At 29.2% G+C, this 18,417-nt stretch overlaps 4 protein-coding genes across 5 annotated transcripts; 2 read left to right on the forward strand and 2 right to left on the reverse strand.

Moving 5' to 3' along the window:
* Positions 1-3,740: 3,740 nt before the first annotated feature.
* On the reverse strand, positions 3,741-4,290 carry LOC125878469 (14 kDa proline-rich protein DC2.15-like). Of its 2 annotated transcripts, XM_049559726.1 has the most exons (2): positions 4,206-4,284; positions 3,741-4,142 (listed from the first exon to the last, which is right to left on the reverse strand). In XM_049559726.1, exons 1-2 carry the CDS (start codon positions 4,282-4,284, stop codon positions 3,898-3,900), a joined length of 324 nt encoding a protein of 107 aa, XP_049415683.1. In that variant the 3' UTR covers positions 3,741-3,897. The 2 variants fall into 2 exon arrangements, with proteins under 2 accessions (XP_049415683.1, XP_049415684.1); XM_049559727.1 differs by having other exon boundaries at positions 3,741-4,290.
* Positions 4,291-10,384: 6,094 nt separating this feature from the next.
* LOC125878462 (14 kDa proline-rich protein DC2.15-like) lies at positions 10,385-10,978 on the forward strand. The gene has a single exon (XM_049559720.1). The coding sequence runs from the start codon at positions 10,400-10,402 to the stop codon at positions 10,823-10,825; it is 426 nt and encodes a 141-aa protein (XP_049415677.1). The 5' UTR covers positions 10,385-10,399; the 3' UTR covers positions 10,826-10,978.
* A 1,247-nt stretch (positions 10,979-12,225) lies between these two features.
* On the reverse strand, positions 12,226-12,849 carry LOC125878467 (14 kDa proline-rich protein DC2.15-like). Its single transcript, XM_049559725.1, has one exon. The coding sequence runs from the start codon at positions 12,808-12,810 to the stop codon at positions 12,403-12,405; it is 408 nt and encodes a 135-aa protein (XP_049415682.1). The 5' UTR covers positions 12,811-12,849; the 3' UTR covers positions 12,226-12,402.
* A 4,175-nt stretch (positions 12,850-17,024) lies between these two features.
* LOC125878465 (14 kDa proline-rich protein DC2.15-like) lies at positions 17,025-17,535 on the forward strand. The gene has a single exon (XM_049559723.1). The coding sequence runs from the start codon at positions 17,093-17,095 to the stop codon at positions 17,510-17,512; it is 420 nt and encodes a 139-aa protein (XP_049415680.1). The 5' UTR covers positions 17,025-17,092; the 3' UTR covers positions 17,513-17,535.
* Positions 17,536-18,417: the final 882 nt, after the last annotated feature.

Below are 18,417 nucleotides of genomic sequence, written 5' to 3' on the forward strand. Positions count from 1 at the left end.
AATTGATTGAAGATAAGCCTCAGTTTTATTTTTATGTAACTATGAACGACGACTAGCGTTTTATTAAATCTTGAATCTATTTGATTCTTATTGACAACTATCATATTAGTTTTATCTCATCTAAGAATGCCTTAAGGGAGGAGAAAATATAACTGTTTCATACAACATACTTAAATGGGTAGCAAGGTATGATAGAAATAAACCACATCATGTTACTTCTTTTTGGGTGAGAGCTTAAAAATATTTACATTCTCTTTAAATTGATGAGTACGACCTCACTAATAGCTTATTAAAGTCAATGGTTCATATGAATTTATGTTTTAAATGAATTAAATTTCGATTTTTCTTCTTGTATCAAGGTGTACAAGGATATATATATCAATATTTGTTTATCTAATTACGTATAAATTATTTATGGTTTCAAGCTTTCAACCTAGTGATGAAGTGATGATGAAGATCGAGTTTGCTTCACCTTGAAAAAAAAAAAGTAATGGCACCAATTCAAGTTACCAAATAACTGCATAGTACTTCTTTTTAATAATTATTTGATATGGAACTATTTTAGATTTTAAGTTGTAACACTCAAGTTGCTATACATGAGTTTTTATTACTGATTTGTAAAATGTAATATGATTTACATCAAATATTTAGAAAGTATTTATATGAATTATTACAAAGGCTTGATGTAATTTTATTTTTATAGAAATATAACAATTTGTGGCGGTCACAAACCTCCACAAATTAGATTTTGTGAATATTCATATCATTTCGTGGCAATTTTAAATCCATGCAAACATATATTTTTAAAAATATTAAAAGAATATGGTGGAGGTTATAAACTGTCACAAATTGATTTAAAAAAACCTCCACAAATTAAAAAGTGATTTTGTGGCGGTCGTCATGGAGGTTTCTTAAAACCACCACAAATATGCTCGTGACAAAGGTAATTGAAGCATTTTTAAAAACCGCTGCAATTTTTATTGTGAGGGTCAAAAACTGCTTCAAATTGACAAAATAACCCCCATAAATTGAGTATTTTTTTGTAGTGCATGAAGTGTTGCAAATTGCCATGTTCCTCGCCAGTCTACACGTATAATGGACAAAATATAAGAAAAGAAATTTGCATATTTAAGATGAAAAATGTAACTTTACTAGATCTACCTATTAGCTATCCCAATTACCTCTTAGTTGTGAGCTATTTAGCGACAGATTAGTGATGAATCTACTGTAGTACAAGGAATTAGCGATAGACAAAATTTTGTATCTAAACAATTAAAAATTTATACTAATCCTATTTTAGCTATGGATTAGCGAGTAATTATAAGAAAATCTATTTAGCTAGGGATTACCGACAAACTTCATAGCTAATTCCATATTTTCTAGTTGTGTAATTTCATAACTAATTCTTATTTTTTAAAAATGTTAAATACACTTTAATTTTATAAATTTTAAGCTATTGGCTTAGTATATAGACTAATATTGTCAACTATAAAAGAATTACGTTCTTAGAATTAAAAAGGAATTTGTGTTAGTGGCAACGAAAAATGAAAAAAGGAATTGACAGTGCTATTTCAGATTTATGTGTTCTAAAATATATATTAGTACTAGTTTGGTTTCAATTAAGAATAATTAAACACCCTTTTACCTTAAATATATGAGCATTTGAAGTTAACTAGCTTCTTGTATTAGTTTTATTCTTTTTACTTTTCCACAATATTTTGGAGTGAACATCACTAAAGTAAAAAATAAATAATAAAAAGAAGAATCCCTCGTTAAAATGAACTAGAGATAATTTTTTGTTATTTAGCGACAAAAATTGTCCATTTTTCTTCTTTGTGTAGTGATATTAATTAGTGTATATATATTTTTTATTGGTTTTGTAGTTTTTCTGTTTTATTTTTAGGTTTGGCGTTGTTCATTTAATCTCTAGCCTTTGCCATAAGTAAGATGAAGTTCAATTTTTCCTTGCTTATGTCTTGTACAATATTCTTCCTCTAGAAGTACCAAAAGTGGTTAAAATAAAGAGTAGGGACATTTGATTAAAGTTAATTAAAGAGATGCATGGTTGCATTCTCTAATTATTTTTTAATTTGTTTTTTTATGGTTGTATTATTGATAATTGCTTAATTTAAATTCTGTAAGATTGTCACTTTTACCTAAAAGGCAAAAATGAGGTCAAATCATGCTTAGTCATTTAATTCCCTTGATCTGGATCAACAAATGGGAATAGGTTTAGCAGAATTTATGCTTCTAATATTTGGATTTTTGTGTTAGTTAAATCTGGGAAAATAGAATAATTATATAATTAGTCGAAAATATGGTCATTTCTTTGTTGAAGCATATGGATCAACTTGCATCTTTTGATAGGTGTAGTGGGAATCTAAGGACTTTCTTGAGTCACGGACATAATAGGAAGGTACCAAGGGTCCCACACTTTAAAATAAAACAATGAAGATCGTGGAGATAGAGAGATTGTTTCCGAAAGATCTTCGGCTGAAGTATATTTAATTCAAGAAAAGAAAGAAGAAAACAATGAATAAAGCATAGTTATTAATAAGAAAAACGGTGCAAAATTCACTACATAAAAAATTATCTTTAGCGACAATTAATTCATGACAATAATTTAATTTAAAAATGTATTTTTAGCAACAAATAACACTCTTTGTAAATGTACCTAAAAACTTTAGCGACATTGGATCCAATGACAATTAACTAATGTCGGTAATGTTTTAGCCCTCTTTGTTAATGTGTATATTTATTGTCACTAAAAGTTATTTTTGTTGTAATGACTCTACAAAAAAGGAACACTAACAAACGTAAAAAATAATGTGATATTGAAAACACAATAATCTACACATGGCAAAAACTACAAAAGTACGACTAGTCTCTTAAATATATTTTTGAGTAATTTTCGTCCTTTAAATTTATCAAAAATGAATACTTTTAATCTTTGTTAAATAATTTTTTAATTAACTCTATTTGTTAGATTCTGTGAGAATGTTACAAAAAAAGAATAATCATAAATACCCATGTTATAACCCCAAAAACTACATCAGACAATAACAACAGATTAAAAAGAGACATTGTTATAGACTTATAGCGCGATAATATATATTAGTAATTATTAGGATGTAAATTTTATTTTTATTTAAATTAGGTGAATTTCTTAATATAAATATAAAGTTTGAATCAACGTTTTCTAGATTCAGTGGAACCTTACATTGACGTCTAACTCTTCCCGTGAGGTTGCTACATTATATTATATAATTAAATTAATAGATATTCTCACTTTAATTTATTATTTAACCATGATAAATCCATGTGATTTTGAAGTAATTAAGTACGTACCAGGTGCAGCAAGTCCATTTTTTCCCTCCCGCGTACAATTTAGTAAATTTCTTATTTATCAAGTAAAACAAGTGACGAAATAAACAAAAATTTGTCCGTTCAATTTTACTTGTTTATTTTAATTTTTTCACGCTCTTTAAGAAATAACGATTAATATGTAAGTATTTTATCATAGACGTTTAATATTAGATCTTAAAAAATAATTTGAGAATAAGTAATGAATATTAAGGATAAATCATGGGAAATAATTTTTTTTTTTTTAATATGTTAAAGAAATAAGTAAAAGTGAATGTTTTTTTACGAATACTGGACAAGTAAAATAGTACACTTAGAGAGTATTGTATGATAAGCAACGAGGGAAAAAAATCCCCATGAGAACTATAATAAGGCACACTAATTAGAAATATATTAATTCAACGAGACGTACAAACACTAATAGCGCAAACCGCGCTATTTAATTCCAACGAAAAATCGAAAATAAATTAACCCCATGGGAAATGTGGGAACAAATGAAAAATGTAGAAGCAAACTCAACTAATTAAAAGTCATTTAGGGACAAATAAATTCCTTTGGAGCCTCCTTGCTACAAACATTAAGAAGTAAGCTTAGTGAAATAGGGATATTAAGGTTAATCCCCAAAATATTAGCCTTAAGTGCAGTGCAAAGACAAACAGCAGCTTCCAAATCCACAAGATTTCCAATAAGACTACAACATGGTTTTACAGGTGGAGTTCCAAGTGTTACATTTAATAAACCATTAAGCACATTAGCACAAATACCTAATTTTAAGGCATCTTTTGGGCATTTGGTTTGAGAATTAGGAGATGGACTTGGTGTTGGTGTTGGTTTAATTGGGCCAGGGCAAGTGTAGCATGCACTGACCATAGTGAAAAAAAGGACATTAAATACAAGAAAAAAGGCAAGTGACTTAGCCATTTTGCAATTGATTTAATTTGCTATTTAGAGAAATGATGAAGAATGTATTAATATGGTTGGGTTTTTATAGGGTTCATGTATAAGGAAGGGAGATTAAAATAATAACAAGAAAAAACATTTTTTAACCATGTGTAAGTCAGGAATTTAACCAACATGTAATTGAATGATTGAGATTCCTTCACCAGAAGTGGATGTAACATTTTGTTATCGGATTATCTAAATCCGATACTTTTGGTTACGATGTATATAATTTATGAGTAAAGATTAATGAGATTTTTAATAAATAGTAAATATGAACTGATATAATGAGTTCAAATTAAAGATAAAAATTTTAAATGCTGAACCAACAAAACTTTTATCCTGGATGCGTCAGCTCCACCCTTATTTAGAGATCTTAGATTCGAGTCTCAGAAAATGCAATATCGGTACCCCGGGGCAACCTTCCCTCATTCACTCAATCGAACTCAATGCGCGAACTCAAATATAGTCATGCCCCAGTACAGATTTCAAATACCAGCGGGAACCAAAACAAAAAAAGGTCAGGAATTTAGGCTGGCTAAGAATTAGTGTAGCATATTTTTGTACATCTTGGAAGCATCAAGGCACATGTGAAGAAGGAAAACAAGTTGCCATGTTCCTCTTGTTGAGTTCCAAAATCTAGGAATTTTATTTGTTTTTTTTTCTAGCCCGTGATTTTTGCCCAGAATGCCATGGTACTTGATCAGTATCTGTTTTTTTTTTTTAGTATCAATGATTTATTTTATGTACTTTTTTAAAAACTAAAAATAAAAAATGGGCGAAGGATGGAAGAGGAGATTACTAGATAGGGAATAGAACGCTCACTAACGTGTCTTTTAACATGTTTTAGTAGGTAACTTACCTTATTTTCCTAGTTAATAATTTATCTCATTTGATAAAAAATTATTTATGCAGGATGTTTATATTAAATTAATGGATATATGTCATATGTTTGTATATATTTTTAATAAATAAATATTATCTCGTTCAATTACTTAACTATGATAAATTGATACTATTTGGTGTAAACAAACAACCGAATGGATAAGTTTTTACTATCTCTTTTTACCGACGGTTACATATAAAATTATCCAAGTGATTTAATAATGTAAAACCATTTACACTAATAAAGTATATGAACTATACTCAATTAGTAATATGCTTTGAAAATATTGGGCATCTAATTTTTTCTTTTTAATAACCCTAAAAATTCATGCAAAAAAAAAGAGAAGAAACTTGATGCTAAATTTCAGATACGATTATTATTTGTATAAATTTTAGGAATCACATAGTTTTAATATGAAATTATAATCTATCCCTATTTAGTTTGTAATTATATTAATCCCTGAAAAAGTAAAACAAACCGGATACATAATATGTAGCTCAGATACATTAAAAACTAGTTCGGATACATTATAAAATAAATCGAATACAGAATATGTAGCTCGGATACATTATAAAATAATTTAGAATTAGGAGAGAAATAAGGGATTTTAGAGGTTTTTAGAAATAGAAGGAAATATTAGAAATAAGGGAAACATAAGACGTGTATTTCAGTAATTTTTCCAGTTACAATAAAAAAGGCCTGACATTAATTTTAATGGCTAAACTTGAAACATTTTATACATACGGCTATGTCTTAAAAGAAGACCCTAAAATTGGCCCATGAAAAATAGTCCAGTAAGCCCAAAAGCAAGTAAAAACAAGTTTGGGCTGGGAAATGAGTTAAGGGTAACTTACCTAAAATACGTCATATTTAGAAAATATTTATCATTTATAGCTATATAATTTTAATACATGTATAATTCACTTTTAATATATAGTGTAGATTTTAAAAATAGCTGTAAAATCTGTTGTGATTTTATCATTAAAGAGCTCGAACCTAATATGATATCTTGATAATCCGTCAATCAATAAAATTATCATATTTTTTTATTGTTTAGTAGTATAATTTATCCGTAATTAGTTTTTTTTAATATTATTATTATTATTATTATCTCTAGATCTTGTCTAGACCAAAAGATTAAGGAAATTAAAATAAAAAATGGATAAAGAAGAATGGGAGCTGTCCTGTCACAATTGGTTGAATTTCTAGGCAGCTATTGCGCAGTTTATGCATAAAACAACAAAACAAACAAATAAATAGCATAGTGGATCAAGTTGTTTTCATTAAATTTTCAAAATTTAAGTACAATTTATTTTTATTTTCCAAACCATGATAGTTTACTTTGAATAAATGAACTAAATACAAAAAAAACTGTCTATTCCTGTCACTATTAGAAAAGTCCTTATTATATGAGGATTTTATTTTAGGAACTATCTCCAAAATTTTAATCTAAAATTCGTACATTCTAGAATATGTAATAGTTCAAGGCCGACATGTTTTTTCAAACCCGGACGAGCAACTATGTAGTTTACTTTCAATATATGAACACTCATCAATAGATATGTTGTAGCGGATGAGATTGAATCTCTATTAATTAGAGCCTTGAATATGAAAGATATTAAATATTTAATAAAAATACGAATAAGTGATAAAGGATATATGTTCCTATGATTATGAATCGCCAAATAAAAAGTTAAGGCTGAAAATATTTAAATAATTTACTTATCCAATCATAATTTTGCATTTGCATCTTTGACGATAAATTGTCAATATTTTCGGTGATTTTTTCAAAAAAATTTGCCACGATCTATCAATACCACACATTATAGTGTGTGCTAAAAATAGATATAAAATTAATTGAGAACCTTAATTAATATCAGTATTCACAATTTGATCCAAAAGAATATTATTGTTCTTCCTAGTAATTTTCTTTTTACATATTGTGCTTCTAATATTGACTTCACACATATTGATGAAAAACTTGAACATATATAGGCTACACAATCTCCTCTACAAAAGAGAAAAGTGATGACATTAGACTATCTAGTTATTTTGTCTCAAAATAATTATCATATTTTAAAGTTACATTAGATCAAATTAAATTAATTTAATACTGATATTAAAATTAGATATTCAAAAACTATATAAAAAATACAAGTTGCAATTCAATTCATCTCATTTCATTATGATGATGAAAATATATTTTTTGTAGTATTGATGAAGGTTCATATAATTTGATTCNGAACTAAATACAAAAAAAACTGTCTATTCCTGTCACTATTAGAAAAGTCCTTATTATATGAGGATTTTATTTTAGGAACTTTCTCCAAAATTTTAATCTAAAATTCGTCCATTCTAGAATATGTAATAGTTCAAGGCCGACATATTTTTTCAAACCCGGACGAGCAACTATGTAGTTTACTTTCAATATATGAACAATCATCAATAGATATGTCGTATCGGATGAAACTGAATTTCCATTAATTAGAGCCTTCGATTTGAGCCTTGAATATGAAAAATATTGAATATCGAATAAAAACACGAATAAGTGTTAAAAGATATATGTTCCTATGATTATGAATCACCAAATAAAAAGTTAAGGTTGAAAATATTTAAATAATATACTTATCCAATCATAATTTTGCATTTGCATCTTTGACGATAAATTGTCAATATTTTCGGTGTTTTTTTCAATTTTTTTGCCACGATCTATCAATACCACACATATTATAGTGTGTGCTAAAAATAGATATAAAATTAATTGAGAACCTTAATTAATATGATCAGTATTCACACTTTGATCCAAAAGAATATTATTGTTCTTCCCAGTAATTTTCTTTTTACATATTGTGCTTCTAATATTGACTTCCACATTTATTGATGAAAAACTTGAACATATATAGGCCACACAATCTCCTCTACAAAAGAGAAAAGTGATGACATTAGACTATCTAGTTATTCTGTCTCAAAATAATTATCATATTTTAAAGTTGCATTAGATCAAATTATATAAAAAATACTACAAGTTGCAATTCAATTCATTTCATTTCATTATGATGATGAAAATATATTTTTTTAGTATTGATGAGGTTCATATAATTTGATTCTCAAAAAATAAAATATGACAAGTATTTTAGGACGAAAAAGTATTCAACTAGTTGCACAAATTAAATAAGTTAAACTTTTTTTTTTATGAAAACAACATTTTAGATTATTTATATTTTCCAATAAAATGGAATGAATGCATTGACTTTGAAATGGTGAGCCCTAATTAATGAGATATAGTTTTGAATTTAGTGTACCTTAACGATGGAGCACGATGAGAAGAGTCTCATTATTTCAGAATGCCTTCTTCAATTGCTCGAAATTAATAACGGATTTAGAAGTTAAAATTAATAATTTTTTATAATAATTTTAAATTAATATATAGTAATAACTAAATCAACCGCAATATGCAAAAATAAAATAATATTATATTGTTATTGATAACGTGGTACGCCATTCTATGATAACAATATAGAAAGAGGCCCTATTTTTTCTAGTTGATAAATATAGATTTGAATAATTATAATATACTAGTGTAATCCTACGCCTTCTAAGTCGAACTTGTCGCATAGGACTTGCCTAGTGCGTTTTACATCCCTAGTGTGGTTTGCAGGCTATTACACAGTAGGGGGTTTACCCAGTGCGCACAAAGTGTTCACCCGAATGACAGAGGTTGTGGCAGAGGTTGTAGCGACTGCGGGTTATCCTAGGTTCCAAAAAAAAAAAAGTTGGAATAATAAAACATGACTCAAAAATTTAAAAATATGATGATATTAAAATAGTGTAGCGATTAATTTGATAAGTAAATAAATAATATTAAAATAGTGTTGATTAGTTTTAGTGCTTGAAATTTGAATAAGACACCAAAAACAAATTTGATCTTTTTATAAACACACAACAATAGATATCACATAATGTAGAATGTTTGAACGTTTGAGAGACTTAAGAATATTCAATAATGAAAAAATAAAAAACAGTGAAAGGAGAATAAAGAAAAGTAAGTATAAGAACACAATACTTTGATTCATGATAATCGTCAAAATATAAACGAGCTAGACAACAAAATAGATAGTCACATGCGAAACTAGAAAGGATACTATAATTAATTAGCCGCATAAGAATCTAGAAAAGACACTACAATCAACTAAACAATATTCAATTTCTCAATTATATTTTCTATACAAAAAAAATATTTTCAAATTTATCAATACATGATTTTTTTAAAACTATATATATATATATACATACATCTTTAAGAGAAAATGGGGGCCCCAAAAAAATTGGGATTTCAAGCGATTGCTTTAGTGACCTTATGGTTGAGACGACCCTGCAAGTTACCATCTATATTACTTTATTAATCACGTTATTAACTCGAGCATAAAATATTGATCACAGGACCCCTGATGATAGCACTTGTTACTAAGGCTAATTACTCATTAGCACATTATTAATATGTGAAATCACGGCTTAATTTTTCCTAATTTTAATTATTTATTATGCATGCATGTCATTCTCTACCATATATCATCCTGCTCTAGAGCCATAATTACTGTCTTTTAGTGTTAGGTAACTAAGTTTAATTTGCATATAAGAACATATGTAGTTATGTTAAAAAGATTAATTTAAATTATATATAATGACAACATGAAATATAAAACTTTTATACTATTAATATAATTTACTGTTTTGACCGTTCATTATTTATCATATCTTGCATGTTGTAACAATATTTGTTACAAAAATATACTTGTAAGAATTAATCTTGATGGGATCCAGGTTTTGGCACAGGTCCAACATATTCAAGAACAATGTTCAAATAATTTAAGTCCCATGCATGTGGAAATAAAGGATAAATAATTTATTTTTGAGGAAGAAGATCATATTAGACAAGTAATAAAATCCACCAAAATAAAGATTTATAATTCAAGAATAGTAGTATCTCAAGTTGCATTTGCCAACTCCTTGTCTACGCAATATTCTCTACATATCCACATGGGACTTTCTCAATTTTTTGAAAAATAGAAAAATAAAATTTAAAAAAAAATCAGAATTTCCATCTATAAATAGCCACTCATTTTCATAATCTCAAACACCAAACAAACAACATTTTCACTACTAATTAACCACATTAAATTGTTGAGAGTGCTAATTTCTTAACTTTTAAAAATGTCTAAGTTTGGTGCATACTCAATTGCCCTTGTTCTCACATTGAACATTCTTTTTTTCACTATGGTTAGTTCCACCAATGTCCCATGCCCACCACCCCCACACCCCAAACCCCACTACCCTAACCCCACACCCTCTACCCCCTCCACCCCATCATCAAAGGGTAAGTGCCCAAAGGACACACTTAAGCTAAATGCTTGTGCCAATTTGTTGGGTGACTTATTGCACCTTGTTATAGGAAGTAGCCCAGCTAAGACTAAATGTTGCTCTCTAATTGAAGGACTTGTTGACCTTGATGCTGCTGTTTGCCTTTGCACTGCCCTTAAAGCCAATGTGTTGGGAATTAATCTAAATATCCCACTTTCACTCAGCTTGTTGCTCAACAATTGTGGCAAATATGCACCCAAGAACTTCCAATGCAAATAAGCCAAATTTCCAATTCATAGAGTTTAATTTCTTTCAGTGTGTTTGATGTTTTGTATGCTTATACTAGTTGTTTAGAAGGGAGGCAATAGTTCTTGCCTTCTTTTCATGAAATAAATGTGATCATCTTTTGAAGTTTATGTTAAAATGTTTTGATATTAGAAGGACATGGAGTATACTATTGATGGGCTAAAATTTCTTCTATGCATGTTACTTTTTATTATAGTATACTATGATCAAGACATTTAAATCTCTATATAACTCCATATTTTAATATAAAATATAAATGCCCAAGATTCTATTAATTCTCTAAAGTCTAAAGCAACTAAATTTAATGAGGTACTCCCGGGACTAAATATAAATTGATCTGAAATCTACTTCAAATCCAATAGTGTACTTATAAGTACATAAAAATATATTGAATCAATTCTTTTTAATGAATAGATCCTATTAATTAGAATTATAAATATGTAATTAAAAGTATTTAAGTAGAAAAGATACTATGAATCATAAAACTATAATGAAATATATTATCAACTCATACTTTGAATTTGTAAAGGAGTCAGTTTAAGACATTCTACACTACTTAAGAATGTCAAAACACATATAGAGAGCGCAAAATCGCAGCATAAAATTTGTCCAAGTTGCTTTTATTTTTGACACTTTTCGTTTCTGAGAGTTAATTTGATTAAACTTTGAAGTTAAATTGGATTAGATTAACTAAAAAAATTAAAATTAAAATTATAGATATTCAAAAGTATATAAAAGTAAAAAAATTGTATTTCTTCCTATATCAATATGATGAATCGAAAAAAGTTCGTAAACCTTTTTTTAAAATAAAAAATTCTGGGCAGGGGAGTTAAAGGAAAATGTGGAGAGAATTATAAAAGGAAGCCGACTGTCACCAATAAAGTAAGAGTTAAGTAGCCAACCAATCGAACTACTAAGAGAATTATAAAGGGGGTTTATTTGGCAGAAAGTTATACTCACCAATCATCTCCCTCTGTCCCTAATTACTTATCCATCTTTTTTTTTTTAGTTGTCTCTAATTACTTGTCCATTTTGACAAATCAAGAAAAGACAATTTTCTTTTACCTATTATACCCTCAATTAATTACTTTGAAAAAGGTACAACTTCTTGAAAATCTTAAGTTTTTAATTCATGCACTTCATAATTAATAGGGGTAAAATGGTAAACTCACTATGTTAATAAGTGTTTTCTTAATAGGCGTGTCAATTCAAAAGTGGACAAGTAATTAGGGACAGAGGGAGTACCTTTTAAGTATATTTAGTAGATATTAGACCTCTTTGGCTTCTTTATGTATCTAGTTTTTCATATTTTGAACCTTTTAATGAAAATTCTGACTCTGTCACTAGTAGAGAGGGATACAAACTGAAAGTGATACTAGGAAATTTATTATTTATTTCCAAAGGGCACACAAAGAGGTGTCATTCCAACAATGAGCAATCCAAAACAAATCACAACCTTGCACCTAACAAGATGTTTAGTGCATAAACAAATAGAACATCAGAAATTGCTAAACAAATGAATATCAAAAACACAAAAGGCAGAGAACCATTTAAGCACAAATGAATCCCTTTGGAACATCCTTGCTACAAACATTAAGAAGTAAGCTCAGTGAAATAGGGATATTAAGGTTAATCCCCAAAATATTAGCCTTAAGTGCAGTGCAAAGACAAACAGCAGCCTCCAAATCCACAAGATTTCCAATAAGACTACAGCATGGTTTTACAGGTGGAGTGCCAAGTGTTACATTTAACAAACCACTAAGCACATTAGCACAAACACCTAATTTCAAGGCATCTTTTGGGCATTTGCCTTCTTTTGAATAAGGAGGAGGGGGGCATGGCTTCGGCGTTGGCTTTGGCTTTGGTTTTGGTTTTGGCTTATGGCAAGTGTTGCATGCACTCACCACAGTGAAGAAAAGGATATTGAGTAGGAGAAACAAGGCAAGTGACTTAGCCATCTTAATTACACTTAAAACTTTGTAATTAATTAGCTAAAGAGATGATGAATAATTAAAATGATGGTTGGGTTTTATAGGTTGCATGAATATGCAAGAAGATTAGAAGAATGATTAGAAAACACTCTTAACCCCATGTATGTAAGCAAGGAATTTTAGCTGGTAGATCTTGGAGGTATATGTCAAGATGGAATTAAATTAATATAGGTAGACATGTTCCTTGTTTAATTAATTCCAACCTAGTATAATATTCTAAGCGGTCATTAGGTAGCTGGATAGAGTTATGCAGATATTGTTTTGTTTCATCCATAGGCCTCTATCAATGTTATCTATACACTGACACTACAACAAAACAAAAGAGATATTTAGTGGCGACAAATTTACTTTTTAGCAAGCAAAATTTATTGTCGTAATAACAGTAACAACAATTGAGTTAATTTCCTTGTATTCAGTGTCGCTAAAACCTTTAGTGATATTTATATAGAGTGTTGGTTATAAATACCTCATATTTATCATTGACACTAAATATAATATAGCGATAATTATATTATTACCGCTAAATCCTTTATTTATTGCAGCAGAGTGTATAATATATTTTGAGTGTTAGTATATACTATATAGTAAGAAGTTGTTTTCTTTTTTCTAGGTTACTAGTCAATTAACTCTTTAGATAATTACTGGCATTTAACTTTAATGACTTCATAGTGTAAATTAAATATTTCAATTGGAATCTCAAAACATGACAGGAAATTCCCATGGTACTAAAGTGTTTTACTCCAAAGGAAAGCAAAGGAAATATATAATTATAATAAAGCTCTAGCCGATTCTCTTATATGGAATTCTTATTTTTAGAAGGGCAGCTTGGTGCACAGAATATCCTACGTTCACTTTTTGGAGTACGGATACTAATATTAATGTTTAATTTCACGACTCAAACTTGTGATCTATAAATTGTACGATCATGGAATTTTATAGTTTAATAATCTAGTCACGGGCGTCAGAAGGAGCTAGCAAGTGGGCTTCATCGGTATTAATTAGATTAAGAATATTCTTTCATGAATGTGGCCAAGATCACCCAGCTCAAATTATTGTCGTTGGCATAGTGTTTTGTTTTATACCTACTAAACTAGTCTTGTTAATTTATTTAAGAGAAAATTTTGGAAATAGCAAGCATAGTTTGACACGATAAGGCTCTATATCTATAGTTTTAATAATTGCGCTTCATAGGTATAGTTATGTTTGCTATGGAGGTTGTGGTTTGTATATTTTTGCCTGTTTGTATATTTCGTTTGCGAATATACAAATAGGGTAAGTATATACAAATTTTGTATTTATACATTTAGGAATTTTTCAGAACTTTGTTTGTATATTTCGCTTGCAAATATAAAAATAGGATAATTTATTATGAGTTTTTCATAAATCGTATACAAATAGCTAGGATAAACATATACAAAATTCTGGATTTGTATAATCAGGAACCGAATTATACAAATTCTAGATTTATACAAATCAGGCAAACAACAAGAATAAGGAAAATTATAGCCGCGAATTATAATTTTCTTAAACTATAGCTATAATACATAATATAGGCTAAATGTTTGTTATTTTGCATAATTTTCCCAAAGGTTAGTTGGGCATGCAGTGTTTATTGGGCCTAGTTTCTGAGTTGGGGATGGGCCACGTTTAGCATGAAGGTAATATTGGTCGACAAAGCCAAATGTACAACTATACATGTACTGCACAATTTACATTTCCCTAACAACAATGGACTTAAATTACATATGATTCTCCTGTAAGAATGGTGAATTTTTTTTTCCATCAAGGATAGGATATAGTCTCCATTGAATTTTGAAACTAAGACTTCAGGACTTTCAACCACTTCATTGATCACTATGCCATATTTTTGTTAGGATGGGTTAAAGTTCCACGTTGGTTGGAGAATGGACTTGGACAATCCTCCCTTCATGACCTAATTTTTGGGGTTGAATTAGGCTCAGGTGTCATATCTTACATGGTATCAGAGCCAGGTTCATCCCTGTTTGGACTCCCGGTCCACGCTCCAGTTGGACTTGGACGTGAAGGGGTTTTTAGAGTAGGTTAAAGTCTCACATTGGTTGGAGATTGGAGTTGTCTTCTTATATGGATTTGGATAATTCTCCCATCATGAGTTGGTTTTTAGGGTTAAGTTAGATATCAGGGGTCGTTTGGTTTGAATACAAGTTATGATGAGATTAGTTATGATGTGATAAGTTATGCTGGAATAAGTTATGCTGGAATAAGTTATGCTGAAATTATTTCTTATTGACCGTTTGATTGGTTGCTTTCAATACAATATGCATTACATAAATTCTAAGAATAAGTTGTTTGTTTGCGAAAATACCCTTCAATTTATTTAGTTTTTTTTATATATATTTTCTTTTCAAGCAGTAGTTATTTATTCTTAAAAATAAAACTTTTGTCTTATTTAGCTTAAATATTTTTGTGTGTGCATTTCCATAGTTGTACCAAATGTATTTAAGAATAAAATTTTCATCTAAATTTGTTAAAAGTACAAAATGATTTATTATTTATGTTACTTCATTTAAACACGTTTCATTCTTAAATTGTAAAATACTAAAGTAATTATCTTCATTTTAAAATCATATTTCATGTTACTATTTCCTTCAAAATCTATGTGAACTAACAATAGAATTCTGAAATTAGCATACATGAGATGAAAAGAAGATAAAAAAAATAAAAAATACACAAAAGATCTAGCTAAAAAGAATACCAATATAAACTAATTTCAGAGAAAACTGCACGGGAAGCTTGTATTCAGTACCGTAGCATTTCGTTTTATCTCTCATTTTAATTGATATATAAAATATAAATTTTCAAGTGGCTAAAAGAATATACAATTAAAAATATGTAATTCGATAGTAAGAAAATTAAATTAAAATATAAATAAACATAAGAATTAGTCAAATAAATTCATAAATAAAATTATATTTATATATTGTAATTTTTTTTTAAAATATGAAGAATTATTATAATAAAAATAAGGAGTAGTGAAGGTCATAACTATTATTATACATGGTATTTAAAATAATATATGATTTTACATGGATATAAAAAATGAGGTATAAAAAGAGTTTAAAGGGATACTTTTGTCATTTTATCTATCTTATACCGGGATAAGTTATCCCTATATTACTATTCTATCCAAAGATAGGGATAACTTATCCCAGGACTAGTTATTAATCCTGAGATAAGTTATCCCATGATGTGCAACCAAACAAAGGATTAAATGGTGTTCAAAATTTATTCCGAGATTAACTCTCTTTATCCATCACATCAAACGACCCCTAAGTTTCTTATCTTTACGACCCTAGTCCAATAGGTACAAGTAGATAGAATCAAAAGTTAAGAAAGAATGACACAAACTACAAGGCCAATGGGAAGTCACGGGTGTATTTTCTGTACCTATTGTGCCTATTGGTCTGAGTTGTGATCCCCCCCAAAAATCAATAAAATAAACTCCAAAGTACTAAAACATTCAACTTTGAAGAAAAAGATCTACACAAAGCTTGTCCAAATTAATTTGGGCCAATAGTTCTCTGCTTTTAAATTATTAGCCACCTTTTATTCCAGGCTAGCATTAGTTCACATGTCTGCAACTTTGCATGCATGCCAAAATTCTATCTTTCATTTCTTAATTATTTCAAATAGAATTCAAGTTATATATTCTCTTCGATTCCGACTTAATTTATGTGATATACTTTAGGTTTTGAAAGTTAAACAATTAATTAAACACATTATAAAGATTTTGAATGATCGATTATTATGATTCCAAAAACGTAAATTTTGTTCAACTTTTTTTAAAGATTCCATGTCGATTTAGTTTCAACAACAACAACATATCTGGTGTAATCTCATAAGTGGAACTGTGGATGGTGATGTGTGCGTAAACTTAACCCCCTACCTTGTGAGGGTTAAGAGTTTGTTTCAAAAGACGTTTGGCACATTTTCAAGCTAAATTCACGATTAAAATATAAAAAATTGACTCTCAAAATTTGAACAGTATCACAAAAATTGGGATAGATTGTATACCATTTGTACAAAATAAATAATAATATACTAATATTATCCAAAGGCTCCTCAAAAGATAGAATAGCTTGATTTCTTACCCTGATCATGTATATAACTTTGCCACAAATTTGCCTATAAATACACACCTCAATTTCATTATGCCCTAAACCTCATAAACATAGTAGCAATACAAAACATAAGTTAGCTCTACTTTGTCATGGATTCAAAGAGATACTTAGTTACTCTCTTTTTGTTCTTCAACATTCTTTTCTTTAACCTTGTAAGTGGTTGCTGGACTGGTTGTCCCAATCCACCAATTCCTAAACCAAACCCTAACCCTAACCCTTACCCGAACCCGAACCCAAGCCCATCCAAGGGACATTGCCCTAGGGATGCCCTAAAACTAGGTGTATGTGCCAACGTGTTGAACGGTCCGGTCGGAGCGGTCATTGGGACCCCACCCGACCCGCATTGTTGTATGGTATTAGGTGGACTTTTGGATCTTGAAGCTGCTATTTGTCTTTGCACTGCATTGAAAGCTAATATTCTTGGAATTAACATTAATATTCCAATTGCACTAAGCTTGCTTATTAATACTTGTGGAAAAACACTCCCATCTGATTTCATTTGTGCCTAATAAGCTACAAATGTTTCTCTTTTGGGTCGTGACAAAAAATAATAATTAAGTTTTAGCGACTACACTATTCTTAACGGCCCTTAAGTTTGGCGCGAAAAATCATTTGTGACGATTTTTTATCATTTTCTGTGGCGACTAATTAAAGTTGCATTTGTTGTAGTCATGTATGTAAAGTATTTGGAATTTCTATTTTTGTATGTTGAAGTTTTATTTAATTAGGATTAAGCACTTGATGATTTAATTTGTACGAAGGGGTTGTTATTACATCTCTTTTCTTTGTTGACTTGAATTTCTAGTTCACTAATATTTGCTTTTAATTGCTCCTTAACATATATTTTCTTGCTGAGTGTTAAAAATAATTGGGGATTATATATGTAGATTAGTGCACAATACTTGAAGTTCTAATGGTTATTAAGTTAATTTGAGCAGCTTATAAGTACGTAAGAATAAACCCTTCGGGGTGGCCCAGTGGTTTGAGCTTAGGACTTTCATGTTGGAGGTTTCAAGTTCGAAACCCCTTGCTAGCAAAAGCAAGGGGTTTGCCTTCTGGGACGAGCTCGCCGCACAAGATTAAAACTTAGTGAATCGTCATTAACATTTAAAATTGCACCTTTTATTATTTTGATATGAATATTAGGATTTTAAAATTAAAGTTGAATGATTTAGTCCATTTAATTTTCGAATGAGGATTAATTTGACTCAGCTGAAAAGTATTGATCCCGATCCTTTCTGATATTTATCATTTTAATATACTAAGTCGATATTAAACTTTTTTCTAATGTCACCTTTACTAACTACAAGAAGAGATATAGTCAATTAATTACTCATTTAAGGTTATTAACTAACTTCTAACTTAAGATAATTTAGTCAAATAATAATTTTTTAATGATTAATCATATTGTTAA

Source organism: Solanum stenotomum, chromosome 10, assembly GCF_019186545.1.
Source record: "Solanum stenotomum isolate F172 chromosome 10, ASM1918654v1, whole genome shotgun sequence".
NCBI lineage: Eukaryota > Viridiplantae > Streptophyta > Magnoliopsida > Solanales > Solanaceae > Solanum > Solanum stenotomum.

Excerpts from the sequence above, each read along its gene's own strand:
- LOC125878462 (XM_049559720.1), top strand. The coding sequence starts at position 10,400 with ATGTCTAAGTTTGGTGCATACTCAATTGCCCTTGTTCTCACATTGAAC.
- LOC125878465 (XM_049559723.1), top strand. The coding sequence starts at position 17,093 with ATGGATTCAAAGAGATACTTAGTTACTCTCTTTTTGTTCTTCAACATT.
- LOC125878469 (XM_049559727.1), bottom strand. The coding sequence starts at position 4,284 with ATGGCTAAGTCACTTGCCTTTTTTCTTGTATTTAATGTCCTTTTTTTC.
- LOC125878467 (XM_049559725.1), bottom strand. The coding sequence starts at position 12,810 with ATGGCTAAGTCACTTGCCTTGTTTCTCCTACTCAATATCCTTTTCTTC.